At 39.1% G+C, this 21,472-nt stretch overlaps 1 protein-coding gene across 1 annotated transcript in view; it reads right to left on the bottom strand.

The window, feature by feature from the left end:
• The window catches only part of LRRIQ1 (leucine rich repeats and IQ motif containing 1), a 168,158-nt gene that overhangs the window by 29,599 nt on the left and 117,087 nt on the right, over window positions 1–21,472 (bottom strand). The window contains exons 23-24 of the mRNA XM_077807706.1: window positions 5,087–5,219; window positions 2,898–2,958 (exon numbers count right to left, since the gene is read on the bottom strand). Of these exons, the coding sequence (XP_077663832.1) occupies window positions 2,898–2,958; window positions 5,087–5,219 (194 nt within the window). The remainder of the gene's footprint in view (window positions 1–2,897; window positions 2,959–5,086; window positions 5,220–21,472) is intronic.

Here is a 21,472-nt window from a genome sequence, read left to right on the forward strand (position 1 = left end):
GAAGAAAAAAAATAACTTATCGGTTAATTACAGGTCCACAAACGAACAGCAAACGGCTGGGTCTGGGGGCTTCCACTCCCCTCCTCTGGGGAGCGGGTCGGCAGTCCTCACCCCCCCCCCCGGGGATTTCAGCTGGAGCAGTAGCAGTGTCTGAGGGCAGGTGGGGGGGGGGGGGCTGGCAGCCGACCAGCACTTGAACGGCAGCAAAAAAAAAAACAGCAAAAAAAAACAAAACGAAGAAAAAGCGGCTGGCCCGGTCGGGGGCGGGTGGGAACTGAAGCAGGGTCAAAAAGTAAGAAAAGCCCAGGCCAGGGGGCTTTAGGAGAGAATAGAAAGCAGATAGCTGAGCAGCAAGCGAAGGAGGTCCCTCTTCCCTGGGTATGGGAACAGGGAAGGTTCCAGAACATCACGAACCCTCTGGAGACAATTAAGACAGGCTGCTTAGAACACCAGCAGCCAATAAAGAAGCTGCTAGAATCAATTAAGGAAAGCTAAAAAGGGCACCTGGGTTTTAAAAAGGAGCTCACTTCAGTTTGTGCTGTGCATGTGAGGAGCTGGGAGCAAGAGGCACTAGGAGCTGAGAGCGAGAACACAGACTATTGAGGACTGAAGTGTACAAGCATTATCAGACACCAGGAGGAAGGTCCTATGGTGAGGATAAAGAATGTGTTGGGAGGAGGCCATGGGGAAGTAGCCCAGGGAGTTGTAGCTGTCGCACAGCTGTTCCAGGAGGCACTCTAGACCGCTGCATTCCACAGGGCCCTGGGCTGGAACCTGGAATAGTGGGCGGGCCCGGGTTCCCACCAAATCCTCCCAACTGCTGGTAGGACACAGGAGTCGTTGACCTGGACTGTGGGCTCAGAAAAACGGCCAAGCTGAGGGCTGCCGTGAAGCTCCAAGGCGAGCAAATCTGCCAATAAGCACAAGACCCACCAAGGTACAGCAGGAACTTTGTCACAACTGGTGTCGGCAGTGGGATCTGGTGTCCAGAGCACGGAGGAAGAAGGAGGGTGTTTGGAAGGAAGGAAAAAAAAAAGGAAGAGGGTCTATTTTTATTTTTTTTCACCACAATGAAGGAGGTTGTGTGGGCACTGACACAAGCCACGGCTGCCCAGCAGGAGGCTACTCGTATCCAGGCAGCCGCCCGACAGGAGGCAGTGGGGCTCCAGCAAGAGACTAGTCGCCTGTTGATGGACCAGACTGCTCAAGACCGGGCTATGTTGCGGGAACTGGTAAACCAGGTAAAGGACCTTACAGAGCTGAACCGCGGCCATGATGGGACGCAGATCATGCGGGCCAGCAATTGGCTGCAGAAAATGACATGGGAGGATGATGTAGAGGCATATCTCCTGGCCTTAGAGGACAGCCCTGCGGAAGGCTTGGCTCCGAGAACAGTGGTCTGGCATCCTTGCTCCATTCCTGTGTGGGGAGGCCCAGAAGGCCTACTATGATTTGCCTGAAGAGGCTGCGGCAGTCTACCCCCAGCTGAAAGCAGAGATCCTAGCCAGATCTGGGGTAACGACCGCAGTGCGGGCCCAGCAATATCATGAGTGGAGGTACCAGGAAAACAAAACCCTGCGCTCCCAATTATATGACCTCATCCATCTTGCACGAAAGTGGTTACGAACTGAGTCCCTGAGTCCGGAGGAGATACTAGAGGTTCTGGTAATCGACCAGTACATGAGAGGACTACCGCCAGACCTTCGCGCCTGGGTAAGCCAGAATGAACCCTCCACTTACGACGAGGTTGTTGTGCTGGTAGAAAGGCGAAGGACAGTGACCAGTTAAGGAAGAAGCACCCTAGGTTAAACTAGCAGCACCAAGCCCTAGAGCTCGGGTGACTGGGCCACCAGGAGAACCCAGGTGCAAAGAGAGAGGAGCTGAAGGCCCACCAGAAGCCACAAAGAGTCGGAGCACTGAGGGGGAAGAGGATCGTGATGTTAGACTACCCAAACCAAGAGACCGGGGAATGCCTAGGGCTCCATACAGATGTTACGCCTGCGGGGAGTGGGGACACATAGCTGTACAGTGTCCCAATGCCGAGGAGCCTATACAGTGTAACCTGGGGAACTGGGTAGACCCATACTCCCTAATCCACCTTGTGGGGGGTCTCACTAACCCCACATATGTGCACTAGACCAGTGAAGCTCAATGGGGTAGAGACCACAGCACTGGTTGATTCGGGGAGTGCTATCACGCTTGTCTCAGGGAAGCTCGTGAAGCGTAGTCAGCTGTTGTGGGCTAAGTGTACGGGGATAGCATGCGTCCATGGGACAGTTGGTTATTACCCCACCATCCCAGTAAAAATCGAGATTCAGGGGAACACTACTGAGGTAGCAGCAGGGGTAGTCCCTAAACTCCCAGACCCGGTGTTCATAGGGAGGGACTTCCCAGGGTTTGGAGACTTACTCCCGGTAGGGGAATTGGAGAAAGGGGGAAGCCCTGAAAGTAGTGAGGCATCCACGGTAGACTGTCAAACCACAACCTTCTCTGAAATATCCCCCCAGATTTGTTCTCCCAGACAGCGTAGAAAGACGAAAAGGGAAAGAAGGGCAGCTAAGGCCTTGGGAACCCGAATACTGGCCCAAAGCCAGAGGATCGCTCTCGTAGGTAGGCGGACCCAAGCAGCTGAAAACGAGGCCACCCAAGAGGGAGAAGCACCCGAGTCTGACCCACACCCTAACGTCTCTGCACAAGTAGAGACAGCAGAGACTGGCCCCCTAGATCTCGGGCAGATTAGCCCCGGAAGAGGAAATTTTGGACTAAATAAAAGGATTATATTCAAGAAAAAAAAAAGATCATGCTTGTTTTTCATACTGCATACATATTTGGGAATATCAGCTATTAAGGTTTAAGTGCTGATTTTAGAAAGTTTTACAGTGAAACAAACATCTTACCACTAGCTGAACTCGTCCACCATTGAGTATGTCTCGATCTAAGTCAGGCAAGAAGCGATTGCTGTGTAGTGATAAAAACCAGAGCAAATACTTCAGAAACACCTTAACTATACAGATTTCAATAAGATACCTTCCTGGAAGTACTATTGCTCAATAGAGAAAGCAACATATTCAGTTAAATATGATCAATGATTATTTTTATTTTATATCAAGGCATATTATTTTTTAAACATCTGAGTAGCTCAAATATAGTCATCAGTTATTTCAAGCTAGCCAAACACGTAGTTCTCAAAATGCAAATCAGTCAATGACTGGAAACAAAAAATATAGCGGTTTGCTGAATAAGTATAAATTACAGCCATAGACTCTGATCCAAAACCCACTGAAGAAAGTGAAGACTCCCTTTGACTTCAGTGGGCTTTGGTTCAGGCTCACAATTATCAGGTCTAATCAAATCAGTTGTTATATTTATCTTCTGTCACAATGAAGCTGTTTAAGTCTATCAGCTGTTTTACACATTGTGTTCCCATTGAAGTCAATGGGAGTTTTGCCACTAACTTCAATAGGAGCAGGATTGGACAAAATATCGATATACAGTGTTGTAGCTGTGTTGGTCCCAGGATGTGACACTCTGAAACAGATGTGGCAGAGACCTAAAGATGAGCTCTGTATCAGCGCAAAAGCTTGTCTCACTCACCAATAGAAGTTGGTCCAATAAGATATTACCTCATCCAGCTTGTCTCTCTAGTACTAATATTAATGTCCTACACATCAGAGGCGCTGGAACTAGGGGTTCTACCACACCTCCCGACTTGAAGTGGTTTCCATCATATATAGGATTTACAGTTGGTTCAATGGCTCTCAGCACCCCACTTTAAAAATTGTTCCAGCACCCCTAATACGCACATTTGCAGAGGTAACTTCAGATTTTAAAACTTTTCCTGCGGCGGACATATTTTCTTACTTTTGAAAATCATCCTGTTTTCCTTTGCAAAATGTTTTCATTAAAATCAAAAGCAGTGAAAAATCACCTTAAACACCTGGAGTCCATGAAGCTCACTATGAGATTATTGCTACTTACTCATCTGATATACACAATTTAACAATGTAGAGAAAGATTATTTTTTCTAAGTGAAAAAATATATCAGTACAGTAGTTTTCTTCAGAAATTAATATTTTTGCTTCTTAAAGAAATAGGTTAAATAAAGCATACTAGCATGATTTTTCTTTTTAAAAGAAAAGTCACTGCAGTTCGCAGTGACTTCAATGGCCAAATATTTATTGGCTATTGACTTTATGAACAAGAAATGGTAAATGCACTGTGTTTATGTTAACATCTCCGTTTAAGGAGCAACAATATTTTTAATAATCTATACTTGTATTTGATCTAGTTAATAACCAAAACAAAGTTAATACAGAGGAGGGGCGTTTTACAACCCCTTATCCAAATGTAGTATAGACTTGTCAAGGTTGTATTTTCTTAATTTGTTCTCTGTGTTTCAAAGATAAAATAAAAATACATATTATCCATTTGTAAAGTTTTAATTAGTTCCTTAACATATCCTAACAACGTATGTACAGTGTATCTAATTAGCTATTACACTAAAATAATTTGAATGCATTATATAACAAGGAAATTATGCCCCAGATGAAGAACATATATTTTTCCTATATTCTTCATAGAATACAATTCCTCATATTTGTGGTGAAAAGTTACTTATATATGTTATCATTAGATATTGCATTCTGGTAGCATACCAATTCCCTATCAGTTGCAGAAGAGGGATCCATAGAATTATTAAATCAGTTTTAACGGGAGTCTGTTTGGGACCTCAAAAAGAAAAGGAGGACTTGTGGCACCTTAGAGACTAACAGATTTATTTGAGCATAAGCTTTTGTGAGCTACAGCTCACTTCATCCACTGAATGCATCTGATGAAGTAAGCTGTAGCTCACAAAAGCTTATGCTCAAATAAATTTGTTAGTCTCTAAGGTGCCACAAGTCCTCCTCTTCTTTTTGCGGATACAGACTAACACGGCTGCTACTCTGAAACTTGTTTGGGACCTGGTATTGTGATGTGCAGGCCTTTGGCTATAAAGCCATGTTTGTTTTAAGACAATACACCTAGGTTTCACTTTACAAGAGGTATTTAACATACACAAATCTAATTTAAAAGCCAATGAACTCACCATTTAACATTGCTCAAACTGGTTGCTTCATAATCTCCGACCTGTGTGTGAAGCCATTGGTATGTAAATTCTTTGCTCCTTTGTAATTTCTCATCTGAAGTGGTATCCAAGTGGACAATATCTTCTTCCCTCCCTGGGGATGAGAAAGAGATCCTCATCTTCCATTGTTATTTGAGAATAAGAGAGAGTAAAAGAGCAATCATCCAACTCTGCAAATATCAGAAGATGATTTTGAGGAAGTCAACAAACCAGCAATTATCCACATAACCTGAAAAGAGTCCAAAGCCCTCTGAATTACTTTTAAACATTATTCTTTTTTAGGATAAAATCTTGACCCTTTGAAGAAAAGTGTCTGGAAGGGGAAGATTGCAGAGCATCCTTCTGCAGTAGCTGGGGAAATAAAATTCTATCCAGGAACTTATAGCCCTGCTTAGTGCAGCATCTAGATGCTTCTCAAACATTAATGAATTTATCTTTACTTTGCCCCCATAAGGTAGGAATTATTATTATCCTCATTTTCCAAATAGGGAACCAAAGCAAACGTGACTTGCCCAAAGTCACACAAGAAGTTGGCAGAGCCTCAACTGATAGTGGTCCCAACTCTCAGCTTCAGCTGCCTCCAAACAGTCATTTCATGTTAAGATAATAAATCTTAACTATATATTAGCAAAGTTTTTTTTTTTTCTGGGGGAAATCTAGCTGAAGAGTTGGAACAACTGCTGAAACTTACCTCTGAGTGTTGGGGGGAAAGCAGGGCAGAGAGTCAGGGAGGAAGTCGCATATACAATAAGCTATAATAAAAAGTACATACTCTTTTTAACTGGCAAGTTATGTTTTCCAAATTATTGTTAATTATTTGCTACGTGTATGGTTTGGATTTCTGACTGTGTTATGTCTGGGGAATATTGCCAATTGTTTTATTCATAGCAATGCAAAACATTCTGACATCCAGTTACTTAAAAAAGGAAATGATCAAGATAAATGTATGTACATTAAACTGACAAATGTATGAACTGATTTTTAAATCACATCTGCTATTTAACACAATGGCCACTTTCCATATTACATTTAACACAGTTTTTGTTTTCTCAAACGGGCAAATGCTATGCAGGAACTGCTTAGTAATGCATAAGAAAATTCTGTTCTCTTGTCTCTCCCTAAAATATATTGACACACTTAAATCTCAGTGTTAATGTCTTGAATATTTTTCTTGAGGTTACAATCTTTTTACTAATTTAGAAAAAATAATATATTAAAAAAATAATAAATGTTAATCAACCACTCTTGTTCCATTTGTGAATCTTCAAAACCACCCATACCAAATATCATGTGTTTGGGGATCTGATATATCAATAGTAATAAAATGCTATTTACCTGACAGCATTCTTAAATTAGGACTCTAGCTTTCTGACAGCTTGTGGCCTGATTTTCAAAAGTACTGAACACCTACAAATCCCACTGAAATCATTTGGGGCTATAGGCATTCACCATCTTTGAAAATCAGGCCTATCTATTTGCAAAACATAAACTCCTCTTGGAATACCAGGTTAAAAGGGAACTTTTGACTATTCAGAGAGAAATGACAGTAATAATAACACCACCTCTCTCTTATGTAGTACTTTTCATCAGTAGATCTCAAAGCACTTTACAAAAGGAGGTCAGTATCATTGTTCCCCATTTTACAGATGCAGAAACTAAGGCACAGGGAGGTAAATTGACTTGACCAAGGTCACTTAGTAGGGCCAGGAGCAGAACCAGAAATATAACACCCAGGACCCCTAAGTCCCAGTCCAGTGCTCTAACCACTAGGCAATACAAGAAAACTAAATTAATTTCAGAAACATTAAAATAACACACATTAAGGGATCATTTCTAAGCTTTCAATCTATTACACTTTACCTACATGATACATGCACTTTAACCATTTAAGATTAAAAAACTCAATACAATAGTGATTTTTAGGTGCTGTCAATTAACAGTCAGCACGCACAACACACAACTGCAGTCTGTTATGCTTTAATATTTCAATATTAAATTTCTCTGGGCTAGATAATATCCTCACAATTGTGCATGTCCAACCTTTTTCATGGAACTTGGACTCTAGAGGATGACTTTGTTCAAGTAGTCAGCTTACTGAAGGTGCAAATTGAGGGATCAACTCACTTGGGTCTCTAAAGGATTATGTCTGGTCTAAGAAGGATCTTTCAAACATAAAAAAATATAGGGAGGTGATTTCAGGTCTCTAGTTTTATGTTACTTATTTCTCTGGTCTTATTGAGTTGGAAAGTAATGCCTGAGGCGTAACTATTAACACCTAACTAAAGTGCTAGGAACCTAGCCCAACGTTGGCAGTTGAAGAGCAAGGTAAACACCGTTGACAATAATATTTTAGAATATTATTTGTATTTAAACTGTAGTTTTGAACCTTTGCATTCCCCAGCTCAGAAGAACTTTAGCTGCTCCCCTAGTGGGGGGATGGGCAACTAGAAAGTACGCAGGGTGCCGAGTTGGGATTTGTAGGCTATGTCTACCCTTGGAACTAGGGGGGTGATTCCCAGCGCACTAAAAGTAGCCTAACTGCAGTAGCACAGGCAAAGTGCTGAGTGGCACCATAGGCTTGCTGCCCTGACTATGCACTCACGGTCCAGGAGTTTCCCAGTGAGCCCAATTAACGTCTGAAGGTGAATGAAAAAGCTATAAGATGGAAATTTCTCAAGGGAAAGCAATGTCTGACCATGAAACTGAACTCTAAACCAAAAAGCACCCAGAAACTTACAAATGTACTAAGGAAAAGGTTAACACAGAGTACTGCGTACACAGATTTTTTGACCCATTCACAACACCAAGAGTCCTGCAGAAAGTAACTGAAGCATACATAGCCAGAATCTAGTAAAATGAGGACTACAACCTTTGATTCTGTCCCAAAACTCTCTCCCTCTCCTTCTCCACATGATTGTTCAGATTTCAAAGAGAAGATCAATAAGAGCTACCACAATCTCCCCCTCCTGCTCTCCTCTAATCCCTCCACCTGCCCTAGTGTGATTCCACCCTTTTCACATCCTGACCTCCCTTGACCCCCACCATCATTCTCCAGTGCTCTCCTCTCATAATGCAAGCATGCTCTGGTCTCTCTGATCCTCAAAAAGTGAGGACTCAAATAGGGCCAGAGTCCAATATCTTGGTAAAATCAGTTCCACTTTTCATTTGTGAGGCCATACTCCTCCTCCACTATTTCAGTTTTCTTGCCAGCTGTCTCAATTCCCCTCCCCTGCACTCTATCTCTGGGTGCTCTCTTCTACTCACATGACTTCAGGTACCTGACAAATTGAAAAAATCTACCTCTCCACTCCTAACTTGCCTCCCTCCATATAATACCATATCTCAGCTAAAGATGACACCTCAGTTTTCTCATAGTAAAATTACCTGGAAGATTTTTTTTTCTTCTGAGAAGGTTGTGTGATTTTCATGGTCTAGAAACAGAGTTAAGAAAACATGACCTAGCCACTGTTTTGGGTAGTCACAATTGAGATACTAGCGATGAATACCAGGACTAAAATTAGTACCTAAAGTTGGGGACTACTGTTACTCCCTGATAATGAAAAATCCAAGATTAACAAGTAGAGAACTATAGAATGTATCTATTGCCAAGAGTAGATGCATTTTAACTCCTTCACAGATGACAACCTCCATTCTGGCATTTATATTCAGCATTGCTCTGGTAAATATCAGCATGTCACCTTGTAATACTGACATTTTAAAGGAGCCATATTGTACTAGGTATGTGCGGCAAAACAGTAGGATTTTTTTTTTTTTTTTTTTGCTTCTGCACCTGGCACGATAGCCAGACGCAAATGGTTTATCAAGTGAATTACATAGAAGAAAAATAAGACAGAAGTAAACTACATAAAAGCTGAAAGACTAAGATTCTAACTGCTCTGTAACTTTCCAGATTCATAGGAATAATTCAACTCCCTCACAAAATGTCAGTGCTACTATTTCCAAAGCAAGGTTTAGAAAGAAAGCAGTCTTTCATTTCTTGTATGCTGGATGAATATCAAATCTTTGTAACATCTGTGCCAGCATTTGATCTAACATTTAGATTCTTGAAATCTATGAGGCTGCATTAGGAAAAACAGAAGACAGGTATCATGGCAATACCATTTGTAGCTCCAAAGCAAAGCATAACAGTTTTCATTAGAATCCATAATTTGAAGTGATTATAAACATTTGCATCAAGTGACAGATACAAGATACCCATTTTAGGAGCAAAACAATTGAAAAAAAAATATGAGTAGCATATCATTGGAGTGGCAATTTATTTTTCTATCTATGGTACCTATATGCTCCCAGTCACCATGTTATATGAGCATCTTTTAATTTATTTATCATCTTTGAATATATTTATTCATATAACAACCCTCTAAGGTAGTGAAGTATTATTGCCCACATTTTACAGATAGGGAAATGATACACAGAGATATTGACTTGCCCACGGTCTCATAGGAAGTCTGTGGCAAAGCAGAGCATTGAAGCTGGGTCTCCCAAGTCCCAGGCTAGCACCCTAACCACTGGACTATTCTTCCTCTCTTTCCCGACCACCATAGTCCTTAGTGTGAACTGAAATATGTGGACAATTAGAAAAATCAAAATCAACCAAGTTAGAAATGTGTCAAGTGCATTTGCTAAAATACTTTGAAACAGCATTTACTTAGTGCTATAGCTAGGCTTGTAAGGATTACAGTTTTATAGGTAAATGTCAACAAACACAGATTTCATCATATACACAAACTGACAAAAATATCTGCAGCAATAATAACGGAAATTTCAGATAGACAAAGTAAGAAAAATATGCTTGAGAACGTCTTAGAGTTGGATTCAAGGATATTTACTTTGTATATGCTGATGTGATGTTGATAATTTGTGTTTTAACAAATGACAAAGCTAACTTTTTGAATCTCTCAATCTACTGTCATTAAATAATGATGGTCTGCTCCCCCATACTTTCTGCAACAGTGAAAATTTAAATAGATGAAAATAAAAAATTGCTAAAACATAATTTTCCATAAAAATGAAAATGTAAATTGATAAAATCTAAAGAAAAGCTTAAAATAAACAATATTAACTGTCAAAATTACAAAAGAATAAAAATCAAATTCTGCAAAGCCTAGCTATAACATAATTAAATCACTATCAGTAGCTGGATGTTCCAAAATATCCATTTCCACAAATCCATTTAGAGCCCACGTGTCTTGTTGTAAGGGTTCAAAAACGTTGAGAGCACTTGGCTGCATGTTGTTGCTACACATGCAGATTGGTGCCAAGCTTGAAGTGATAAAAAAGGCAAAGAGGCTCCCCCCCCCCCCCCCCCGCCTCAGTTTCAATCTGAAATAAAGAAAAACACCAAAGACACAGAATTGGAGTGATAGAAGGAAGGGGCAAATATGGATCTGTGGAGGCCATACGACATATTTGGGAAAATTAAGTTGTTGATAAAGTGCCATATTGCAGCTGATATTCCTCTAGGTCAGTGGTTCTTATTTGATCAGGCCTCCCTTTTTTGTGTCTGTAGTCATTTACATCCCACCCCCCTCCACAAGTACATAATCCGCCACCCAGCTCTGAAGGCAGAGCAGAGAGCAGTGGCTGCTGGCTGGGCGTCCAGCTCTGAAGGCAGCGCCATATTGGCAGCAGCACAGAAGTAAGGGGAGAAATGTGAAAAGTGATATTGACGAATATCACTTTTCACAGCAGACTTAGTGCCCCATTGACACCCCACACTTACTTCTGTGCTGCTACTGCCACCCCGGGGCTGGCAGCCAGAGCCCCGCTGCCTCCAGGTGAGGGATGGGTGTTTGGGTGAGGGAAGGAGTGCCCGAGCCCAGGTTGCAAGGCTCCGGCAATTCCCCTTTATCCCCGTATCTCAGGTGTGCATGGTCCTTCTGCATGAACCCTAGCCACCTGGGGCTGACAGCCAGAGCTCTTAAAAAAAAAAAAAAAAGCAGCACACAGCTCACACTTCCCTTGACACATTCCTGCGCCCAGCCCCATAGTTTGAGAACTGCTGCTCTAGGGTATAGCAGCAAGAGCTGTGGCATACCAGCTCCTCCTAGATATCTTACTGTCTATACTATGTGCTCGGAGGCAAGCGCTGAAGGTGCTACAAGCACTAAACTCTTCAGCAGCCAGACCCTGGTGGATTACTAAATTATTTGTATTATCATAGCATCTAGGAGTCCTAAATCATGGACCAGAACCCCATTATGCTAGGTACTGCATAAACAGAACACAAACAATGCCTGCCTCAAAGAGCTTACAATCTAAGGATAAGGCAAGACAGAACAGATGGATACAGACAGACTGACAGGGAGAACAATGAACAAAAAAACAATCAACATTTACACACCTCAAGTAACACATAATTGCTTTACCAGCGCCGCCAGAAACTACCAGGTGCACAATGGCACCCTAAGCACAATGATTTTATGTTACAATGCAAAGATCAAACCACCAACAGTCCTCAGATCAGCTCCTAAAAGCAGTCCAATTCATCAATATCATCATCACATTGTAACCTTGCCACCCTATCCTCTTGGCCTGTAGGCCGCTACCTGTATCTCCCTGGGAGGTGCAACTGTTGCCTCCTTGCCAGCAACAGAGCGAGTCTGGCTGTCAGCCTTTCAGTCCCAGCTTCCAAGCCTCTCCTCCGCAGCCAACTACCATGATACTGCCTCTGGCCTGCTGATTCTGCTCTCCCAGTGTCTCTGGGTCTCCACCCTATCCTGTCCCCAATGACCTCAGGTCATCCTCTCTGAGGATTATGGAGCCCTCAATTGGCTAAATATTGAACTGGGGATTGAACCAGAAATGAGCCACAAACTTCATTACAGTTTCTCCCTTATGAAATTACTTCTACATTTCTCAAACTCTTGAGATTAACAACAGAAGTAATCCACTATGTTAGATGACTGATAAGTGCTTAGTGGAAGGATGGAAACATTAATCTGATATAGCCTCAACATAATGAATAATTCTGGGTAAAAATATGCATCCAATTCCTCGAAGTCTCTCCGTGAATCTTAGAGATGGACACTGGGAGTCTGTAGAAGCTGCCCTAACTCTACTAGAGTTGGCTTTAAGGCCATCCGGTAGTTGAACTCCAGAGAGTACATAATAGATCTGCTTGGTGAGGATGATCAATTTGCACAATCTCAACACCTAAGAAAATTGTCAAATGCAATACGTCATCTGCAGGACTTTCCAAAATATTAGGTCCTATCCAGCTAACAACAGAATACCTGCATTACATTCATTTTATAGAGCAAATTTGCCCTAGGACCATCACAGAGTCTGTGGGGTAGATGGATGGACTGTTTCAGAAGTTGAAACACATTATCTTATCTTTATTAAGAACTGTAAGAGAGGGATGAGATATCAAAGCTTGGAGCTCGCCCACACACTTAACAATAGTAATAAATGACCAAAAAGGCGGCCGCTTTTTGCTACAGAAAGTGTAAAGAATGTTCCCAACATGATTCAAAAGGAAGGGTCCATGAATTTGCTGAAGTCTATATTCATATCCCAGAAATTTGTTAGGCACACTAGCAGACAGTACAAGTGCAGCACCTTCTTTCAGGGAAAACAAGCAGAAGCCAACATTCAGCAAAAGTAAGCAATCTAAGATGCAAGGTAGCAAAACAAGAATGGAGGCACCAGAGCCTAGTTTGAAATACAAATGGAAAAGTGCCTCCACTTTGAAGCACAGGCTTATGACAAGCAGCATTGTCACTGAGTGGAAGGAAGTGGTTTCACGATAGCAGTACGGATAAACCCATTCTACTACCCCTAGATTTTGAGTGTGAGACTAGAGTACCAAAAAGAGGTTGGGCGGGGATTTCTCTCCTTGGTTTAGGATTATTCTTCGGCCTAGACAGAGATACACTCAGTAAGCCTGTTATTTTTTCCTTATTTGAATATGGTTTGGATCTGATCCTGAAGGTTCCAGGATGGCAGATGCAAGCACAACACTTGCTGGAGTTTGCCTAGTGTGAGAAAAGTCTCCTTCCTAATAGGGTCTCAGAAGCCATTTTGTCAAAGTCGAAGAGTTTGTTCCCACTCACCACCACTCTAAGATTGAGTGGTGAAAGCAAGCTGGGAAACATTATCCAGCTTAGCAAACCTTGTAACAATTTGTGTCTTTGGTGGGGCATGCAGGGCAAAGGGGAGGAAATATTGGGATATTAAAAAACCCAGTTTTTTTAAAAAATGGAGATTACTAAGTGACAACACTGTAATTAACTTGCATCATCCTAAGTACTTACAAGCAAGGAAATGATTAGGTAGGGATAGTATAAAATGACTTCAGGGGAGTCACAATGATTTACACCAGATGAATATTTGGCCAATACTATTTATGAAATGCATATTTTTCACCAAACCTTATAGTTACTTTAAAAAACATATATTACAGTATTTATGTATGTTTTATTTTGCTTTTAATATCTAAATATTTTGTTCTAAAGTATATTCTAATTACACTATTATAACTTAATATTTGTCAATTGATAATAGGATTTGTATATGTACTTATAATTGCAGTTTCTTTAGAACAACACTAAGTGAAGTTTAGTAAAGAAAATGTATACTTTATCAACATATGGTAAAATTATGAATGCACATGGGCTTGTATATTATGCTGATCAATACATTCATATTTGTGTTTCATTTTAGAAGGGTTTTATCTTGTGTTATTTCAGCTAATGATGAAAAATAGTATTTGTTTTTGGGTCAGTCATGGTCATTGCTTTGTGATGAAATATGTATTATTTAACTAGATAAGAGTATTGTATTAACTATTCATGGCTTCATGAGTGTGAGAAATGCAGCAATTAAAAAACATATGGCAATAAGTCATATCACACTACATCATTATGTATTTTCTCATATAAGTTCCACACACAAAGTATATGAAAAAGGATGTGAGAATTATTGTTTAATATTTATATTACAGTAGTACCCAGAGGCACCAGTGAGATCAGACATCCCACTGTGCTGTGCATTGTACAAACAAGGCCTGATCCAATGCTCAGCTGACGTCAATGGAAAGAATTGTAATGATTTCAATAGGCGTATTGATTTCAATTTCAGATTCACATATAGGAAGACATGGTCCCTTTCCCCAAAAGCTTAAATCTAAGGAAACAAGTGACATGGTAGGTGGAGACGAGTATAATCAAATACATACCATTTAAAATGTATTTGCAATTTGTACATTATAAATAGATATAAATGCCAACTATCCCCATCTTCCCTTCAAATCATAATTCATTGGTGACTTTATATATGGCAGAAGTAGTTCTTAAAGAGGGATTTGAAGGACAAGATCTTATAGTTAAGTTCAGGGAGGACATTCCATGCACAAGGGGAACCATTGAGAAAGGAAGAGAGTCGTTTGAACACATTCTTCTAGCCCTAATGTAACACTTTGTATTTCTACACCAAGGAGTTCAAAGGACTTTACAAATGTTCCTTAATGAAGCCTCAACTGTTTGGAAAAGAGAGTCTTCTGACTTGTTTACACAAAGGAATGGCAACAATTTAACTACAGTTGTTTCTGAACCAATTTAGTTACAACTGGCATAACCTCTTTGTGTGGGCACATTTAAAACGACTTAAGAGTGTCAATCTAGGAGGCTGCACCAAATTTAATGAGATTGATTTAGAAACAGATATAGTTACATTGGCACAATTTCTTTGTGTAGACCAGGCCTAAATGATTTGCCTGACAGAAATAACAAGTCAGAGCTGAGAACAGAACCCAGGAATCCAAATTCCCACAGTCCTTTGCAGGAACTATTATACTCGCACAATGCCTACTTAATATAAGTTAACTTTAAGCTAATGACAACCCTGTACTGCTTAATTCACTAAGTTCTCACCTAAGCTTGTAAGATGAGGATGAATATTTTATTCTCATTGGAGTTGTACACAAATTCCCATGATTTTTAGATATTCTTATTTGGGCAACTATTAAAAATACAGTGAATATACTCAAGTTCACTTAATTGGGACACAAATAATGGGGAGATCATGTGTTTAATTAGGGTGTTTCCAAGGGAACCAGTTAAATCCAGGCATTAGGATGCTGATTCTGACTTCAGGTGATGCTTTTGTCCTGTCTCTCTAATCTCTGCTCATTTTTTGTTTTGTTTTGTTTTTTCATCTCTAACAATTTTCAAGATGTCCATAGCTAAGATACATGCAGAAGTATGAATTGTTTCACTGCTGTTTGTTCCTGACTGTTCACTTGCAACCTCCATGCCAATTACATATGCTCAGTCCCTGTCTCTGGCACTGAGCAGGCAAAACACACAGTCCCTATCCCAGTACAGGGAATGTCCAATTATATGATGATCTTTCCAATTTGTAAAGACTACAACTATACTAGTAAAATGCTGTCATCTCAGGTGAGAAGTCTTCAAAATGACAACAAAATAATCTCCATCAAAACAAACCAATTAAGAAGATGCTACTTGATCTGTAATAACCTCTGTAATAAGGCAGAGATGATGGCATTTAATGGACAAATCTGGAAATGCCACATGCCTGCTTTTGGGTTTGTTTGGGAGAACCCAGAATCCATGGCTTCTCCCAGGAAGAGCTGAAGCAAGTCACAAAAAAAGAGAAAACACACAGAGATTCATACAAAATAAAACCTTACTAGACAGATTCTATTAGATTCTTGCAACACAAACAACAGCAAAATAGTATGAACAAAAATGATGATAGCTTTATAACAGCTCAAGAAATTAAAAGTCCCACATTAATTAGAAATATTTACAACATATGGTAGTTGCATTTGTCTAAATGCACTCTAATAACTGAAAGTAAGTGCATGCTTAACAGTCTTGTGTTACAGCAGAATTTCTTCTACTCCTCTGATCTGAAAGGAAAATAAATTGATTAGAAACAGCATGTTAAAAATATTCTCACAGAGACTTATGTATCACTGCAGTGAGATGATAAAAAATGTTAATGAAAAACATACAAACTTGTCATCAGTGGGTGCATCATAGTCCCCAAAATACCCTTTCAAACCTCTGAAGCAAGCAGCTCTCCCACTCTAGTTAAGCTGCTGCAGCAGAAGCAATTAATGCAGAGACATGCCTGGATGGCATCATAGTCCCCCAAACAAGCACATTCTCAGAAGAGGCTCTCCTCTCCCTCATGATTCTAGCTGCCATGGTTAATAAAACAGGAAAAAAGAACGTAATGTAGTTAAAAGGTAATTAACAGCAAAATATGTGAAATCCAACAAACTTAAAGTTCATACTACTACTTTCCTTCTCCCAGATTCCAGCCAGGTTCTACAGTTTTCATCTAGCCAGACCTTAGATCACCTCACTTTGAGGTGGTCTGGGAGCTCACCAGTATTGCCTCCTTGTACATGGTTAATTGTACAATGAAGATAAGGATTTCACCCTCTAGCAGTGCTGCCAGGATGCATATGAGGCATCCGAGTATATCATACTGGCAGAGGGACTTGGAAACAAGAAGCACTTTGAACAGGGAAATAAGACAAAGCTCTTGTTACATAACTTGTACAACATATTATAAGACATACTATATCACTAATCAGTGACTATGAAACTATTTGATGCTTGTACAAATATAAAAAAATCCATCACATCCATCATATGAGATGATGGACATCTAATGAACAAGGAATTTGTTTGTGAAATGTATGTCAAATAAGTTTTACAAACATTAGTATTTGCAAAATGCATTTAAAAAAAAAGTTTCAAAAGAAATGGTGTACTAAAGTCACATAATACCATGACAGCCTACGTGATGTTTTAGCATATGTAGCCCAGACTACAAGCAGAGTCTGACAAAACCTAAGCAAGCAGACCTGGCTAAGAATCAGGAGTCATGCTTATTATATAGAATTCTCAAGGGTATCTTGCAATCAGAGGTCACAATCGAGGCAACAGAAGCAATGTCACGATATCAGAGAAAGGGCCAATTCAGTCCTGCTCCCTGACAGTCAGTGAGGTCAGGGATTGCAGCAAATAATTGTATCAAAAGGGAATATTCTCTGCACACTTTTAGAACCATCATCTGAATAAACAAGGCCAGGTCATCTCGAGGTTAAATCAGAACTCCCTGCTTAACCTTGTAGCTGATTGTTTTATGTTTAATTCCCAATCAATTTCTTACATAAAAGAGGAACCTCTAATGAAAATTCTCTATATACATTTTACTTTGATATACATATTAAACTGTTTAGAAATAATAAAATGTATATTTGCAATTAAATCCTTAACTATATCTATAAAAGATGCCCCTTTTCATATGCTTCAAAATGCTTCATATTAGAGTACAATAATGATGTAACTATTTTAAGAGAAATGACCCTTCATAGTTTAGTAAGCCTGGTACTCAATCTGCACTTGAAAACCACTTAAATAACTTATGCTTAAGCATATCCCACTTGCTGTATAATTAATGTGAAAGTGAGGTTAATTGCTACCCTTGTCTGGCTATTTTTATTCCTTTATACTGAACGTGCCACAGGGGGCTAAACACAAGCCTTATCAACGGCTTTTTAGTTGCAATAATTTAATTTATGCAATTATAATAAAATGTCAGAAATTTTAACCTGATAGTGTATGAATAGAAGAATTATTTGAATGGTCATCTAAGTGACATTTTATTGTAGAACATGATCTCTGCAGTGCCGTGACAATGTTTACAAGCATAGAAGTTTCCTGAGTCACAGCTGAAGAAGCTAACTGTATCAATTGGAAAATATAGTATTTTCACATTCTTCTTTACCCAGTATTAATTGTACAGTATGAGATTTGTTTCCAAGCCTATTTAAAACTTGAAACTCAATAGTCTGTTTTTAAAATTTTTTTTTGAATATACATAGGCAAGATAAAATATTTAAGGCACACACACCAAGAAGCACTGTGGTGTAACGCCAACCTAAAAACACCTTCCTTATAAACAGTACAGACATATACATTTGACATAACTTGAAAAGTTTGTATATTATACATGTTAAAATTTGAATTTTGAAGTCATGGAGCAGAAAAGTGTATATTATATAACACATGTCCTAAAGGTTAATATAAAATTGACTAGATATATTATTCTACAATTCCTCTATTAAAATATTTGAATAGTTTGTAACCATACCTACAATTCCTTGTAAAAGCATCTAAATCTAGCATGATTACGGTCTATTTGTGTAGATTATATGAATCTTGTAAAAGGTACAGGGCTTTGTTCATTTTATTTAACAGCACTATATTTTCAATATCTAAGTTTCAATTTTGGAGTCTTTTCTCAATGTTTTGTTTAAAAGAATATTTCACATCATCAAAAGAAGTTATAATATACTGCTGATCCTTAACTTTATTAGTAAGAAAAAAGAAAAAAACAACTCAAACGTGCGTTTAATATTAAAAATGTTGTCACAAGGAAACAACTTTTTTTGAACGCTGTAGATCTCTGACCTCATTAAGACAATTAATCCTTCATAACACTGTAGGTCCCATGCACAGAATAGAAAACCAATAATTTCTTCATAAGCGATGTCAGTCAATTACATTTTCAGTTCAACAAAATGACCTTGTAAAGGTCTTTCTTGTCCTAATCCAACCTCAAAGGTATTTGAGCAGTTAAGACAGATGATTAGAGGCATTTGTATTATAACATATACATTTATAGAATACTTTATTTTCTTTGTTGTGGATTTAAAATGTATCATGTTGCCATCTGTTACAGGAGTTGCACACAGGAATTGTTTCTAAGAATTCATTTGTTCACCCAAAGTCATAACTCTGCACACTCCTAACTTATTTTCGTGAAGTGAACTATCACATAATGTGGCACTTGAGGATCTTCTTTGAACATGCAGTATATACCTAAATGCTCTGTGTAACCTTTGTAAAAGGTTATTTGTATATCTAAATGAGTTAAACGTTTAGAATATTTAGCAATCCAAAACTAAGTAAGATAACCTCTTTATGTTTAGTGACTTTCTGGAAAGTAAAAGTAGAATCTCTGCCTTGGCATGTTGTTTTAAAAAAATAAATAGTATGGACGTATGTCATCCAAGTACATGGCAACAAATTCAATGATTATTTTTAATTAGACTTAAGTTCAAATGTTGTAAAACTTTATTGAAAGAGGAATTTAGCCAAATTTACTCTCCCTTAACCCCTCCAACCAAACCCATTTGGATTTAACTTGTTGCTAAAATTATCTGTCTTTTGCACTCGAAGACCTGGGTCACAACCTTACTTAGGGACAGGAAATAGTTATCAGGTCACTGAATGGTCAGATGAAAAAGGATTTGAAATGCTTTAGTACTCAGGGGTCTATTCATCCAAAATGACTGCCTTATGCAGTGTAAAAAGCTGTGGATTTTGACTCTGCACTCAATTTATTCATCTATAAATTGGTTGCGAGGCAGAAATATTTGTTTTATGTTACCCAGTTCCAGGTCACAGAAGCTAAATTAAAAAAAAAAAAAAAAAAAGAAAAAAGAAAAGAGAAAACTTCAGATGCTGTAAATTACTGTTCAGCTATCTTATTCAAGAATGATAAAAAATTGCCCTAAGTGGCTGCAGAAATTATGAGGCCTAATCTTGTTCCACCCACTGAAGTCCACATTAGTCAGTCATTAATTTAAGAAGCAGGAAGACCTCGCTCTATTGTTTTTAAATGTAAAGTCCCCCTCTACCCCCATTCCCTCAAAGCCAGGTAAATTGCCATAGCAGCCAGGTGTGACCCAGGTGTCAAAGCTCTAACTTTTTTTTTTTTTTAAATAGTTTGGGGCCTTAAAAGGTTGTTGTGGCACAGAAGACTGGAGAACATATTAAAGTCAGATAGCCTCACAAGCGCCTTACTGTTGTTCACCTAATATCATTACAAATGACTAGAGTCTTCAAATGGGAGGAGGTAGGGAATGAGGAGAGGGGACAGTGAACAAATGGGTGGAACATTCCGCCAAGTTCAGAATCCTGTGGGGCTAACACCATGGAATTTGGAAGACCAGAACCACAGTGAGGCAGCAGGGTATCAAGCTGTAGTATCTCCATGGCTGGTACTTACAGTGCTGGAATCACAAGCAAATCCCAATCTTACTGTTTAAAATAGACTTCTGAACATAAAACACAAAATTCACTTTCTAAATATTCAATCGCCAATGCACACTGCATTGCTCACCTCACAAAATAGGATTTATTTATTTATTTATTTATTTTTAAGCTTGTGAAGCAATTTTAAGATTGGTTTATTCCAAGATCACTGAAAATAACTATGTTATCATTGATGGACAGAAGACTGGCAAATTAGGCACAGATTTCATTTTAAAGTTTTATTTCATAATAAGAAACTGGGCTACTAAAACTATGTAATTGAAGCTCGAGTGCGTGCACTGTAAGGCCCCTGCAGTCTTTTGCAACTTTTCAGCGTGCCGCTATTGTGAACTGGGTTTGCACTCTGCCAGCAGAGCAGCTCTGACCCATGGAGAGCACTCCTTCAGATCAACACTGCCTCAGGCTTTACTGCTTTCTCCAAGAAGTCTTACATTTCAGGCATCAAGTTGATTTCTTCTGGAGATGATTAACCCAAACCCATGACAGATTTTTTCCAAGATATCCAACTCCTTATGTTTATTTTATCCTGGCTCTTTCTGGATGTACTGGACACAAGTAACCTACTCATTTTACATGTTAAAGGGCTTGTGGAGAGCCATTAATTCCTTAAAATGAGAAAATATTTCAATGTGCAGAGCTCTGTTGTGTGAGCTCACACTAGATAATGAGAAACAAAGTTACAGAACTATGATTTTAAAAGACAGACTCCCTTCCACACTACAGGGTTTTTTTAAATGCATTTTATTACATCTCAAGATAGATCTTATGCTTTTTGGAAATTCATTATTCTGTCACTTTCACCAGTGCAGTACTGTAAGAATCAGATATTGCTTCCATAGTCTGCCATAAAAATATAGTGCCTGGGAGAGATTATTATATTTTTACTGTAAACATGGGAAAACATTTGTTAAATTATAGAGAATTAATTTTGCAGCATGGTTACTGATGTGTTTTTAGACCAGATTTTAGAAATTGGATGTATACAAACAATTTGTGCATTCTGGGGACTAAGGCTTTTTATATGCTTTAACTGAAAATGGTCAAGTTATTAAAGCCTAAAAACAACTAATACCCATGTGTATTAGCTACCTTTCATAATATTCTTATCTACCGTTTGAACGACATACACATCCTGATATAATGAAAGCTTATCTGTTTCACAGCACTAGTAAAGGTTACTGAAAATATCTCAATCTCAATGACACTTCTGTCAGCT

This window comes from Eretmochelys imbricata, chromosome 1, assembly GCF_965152235.1.
Source record: "Eretmochelys imbricata isolate rEreImb1 chromosome 1, rEreImb1.hap1, whole genome shotgun sequence".
In the NCBI taxonomy this organism is placed as follows: domain Eukaryota; kingdom Metazoa; phylum Chordata; order Testudines; family Cheloniidae; genus Eretmochelys; species Eretmochelys imbricata.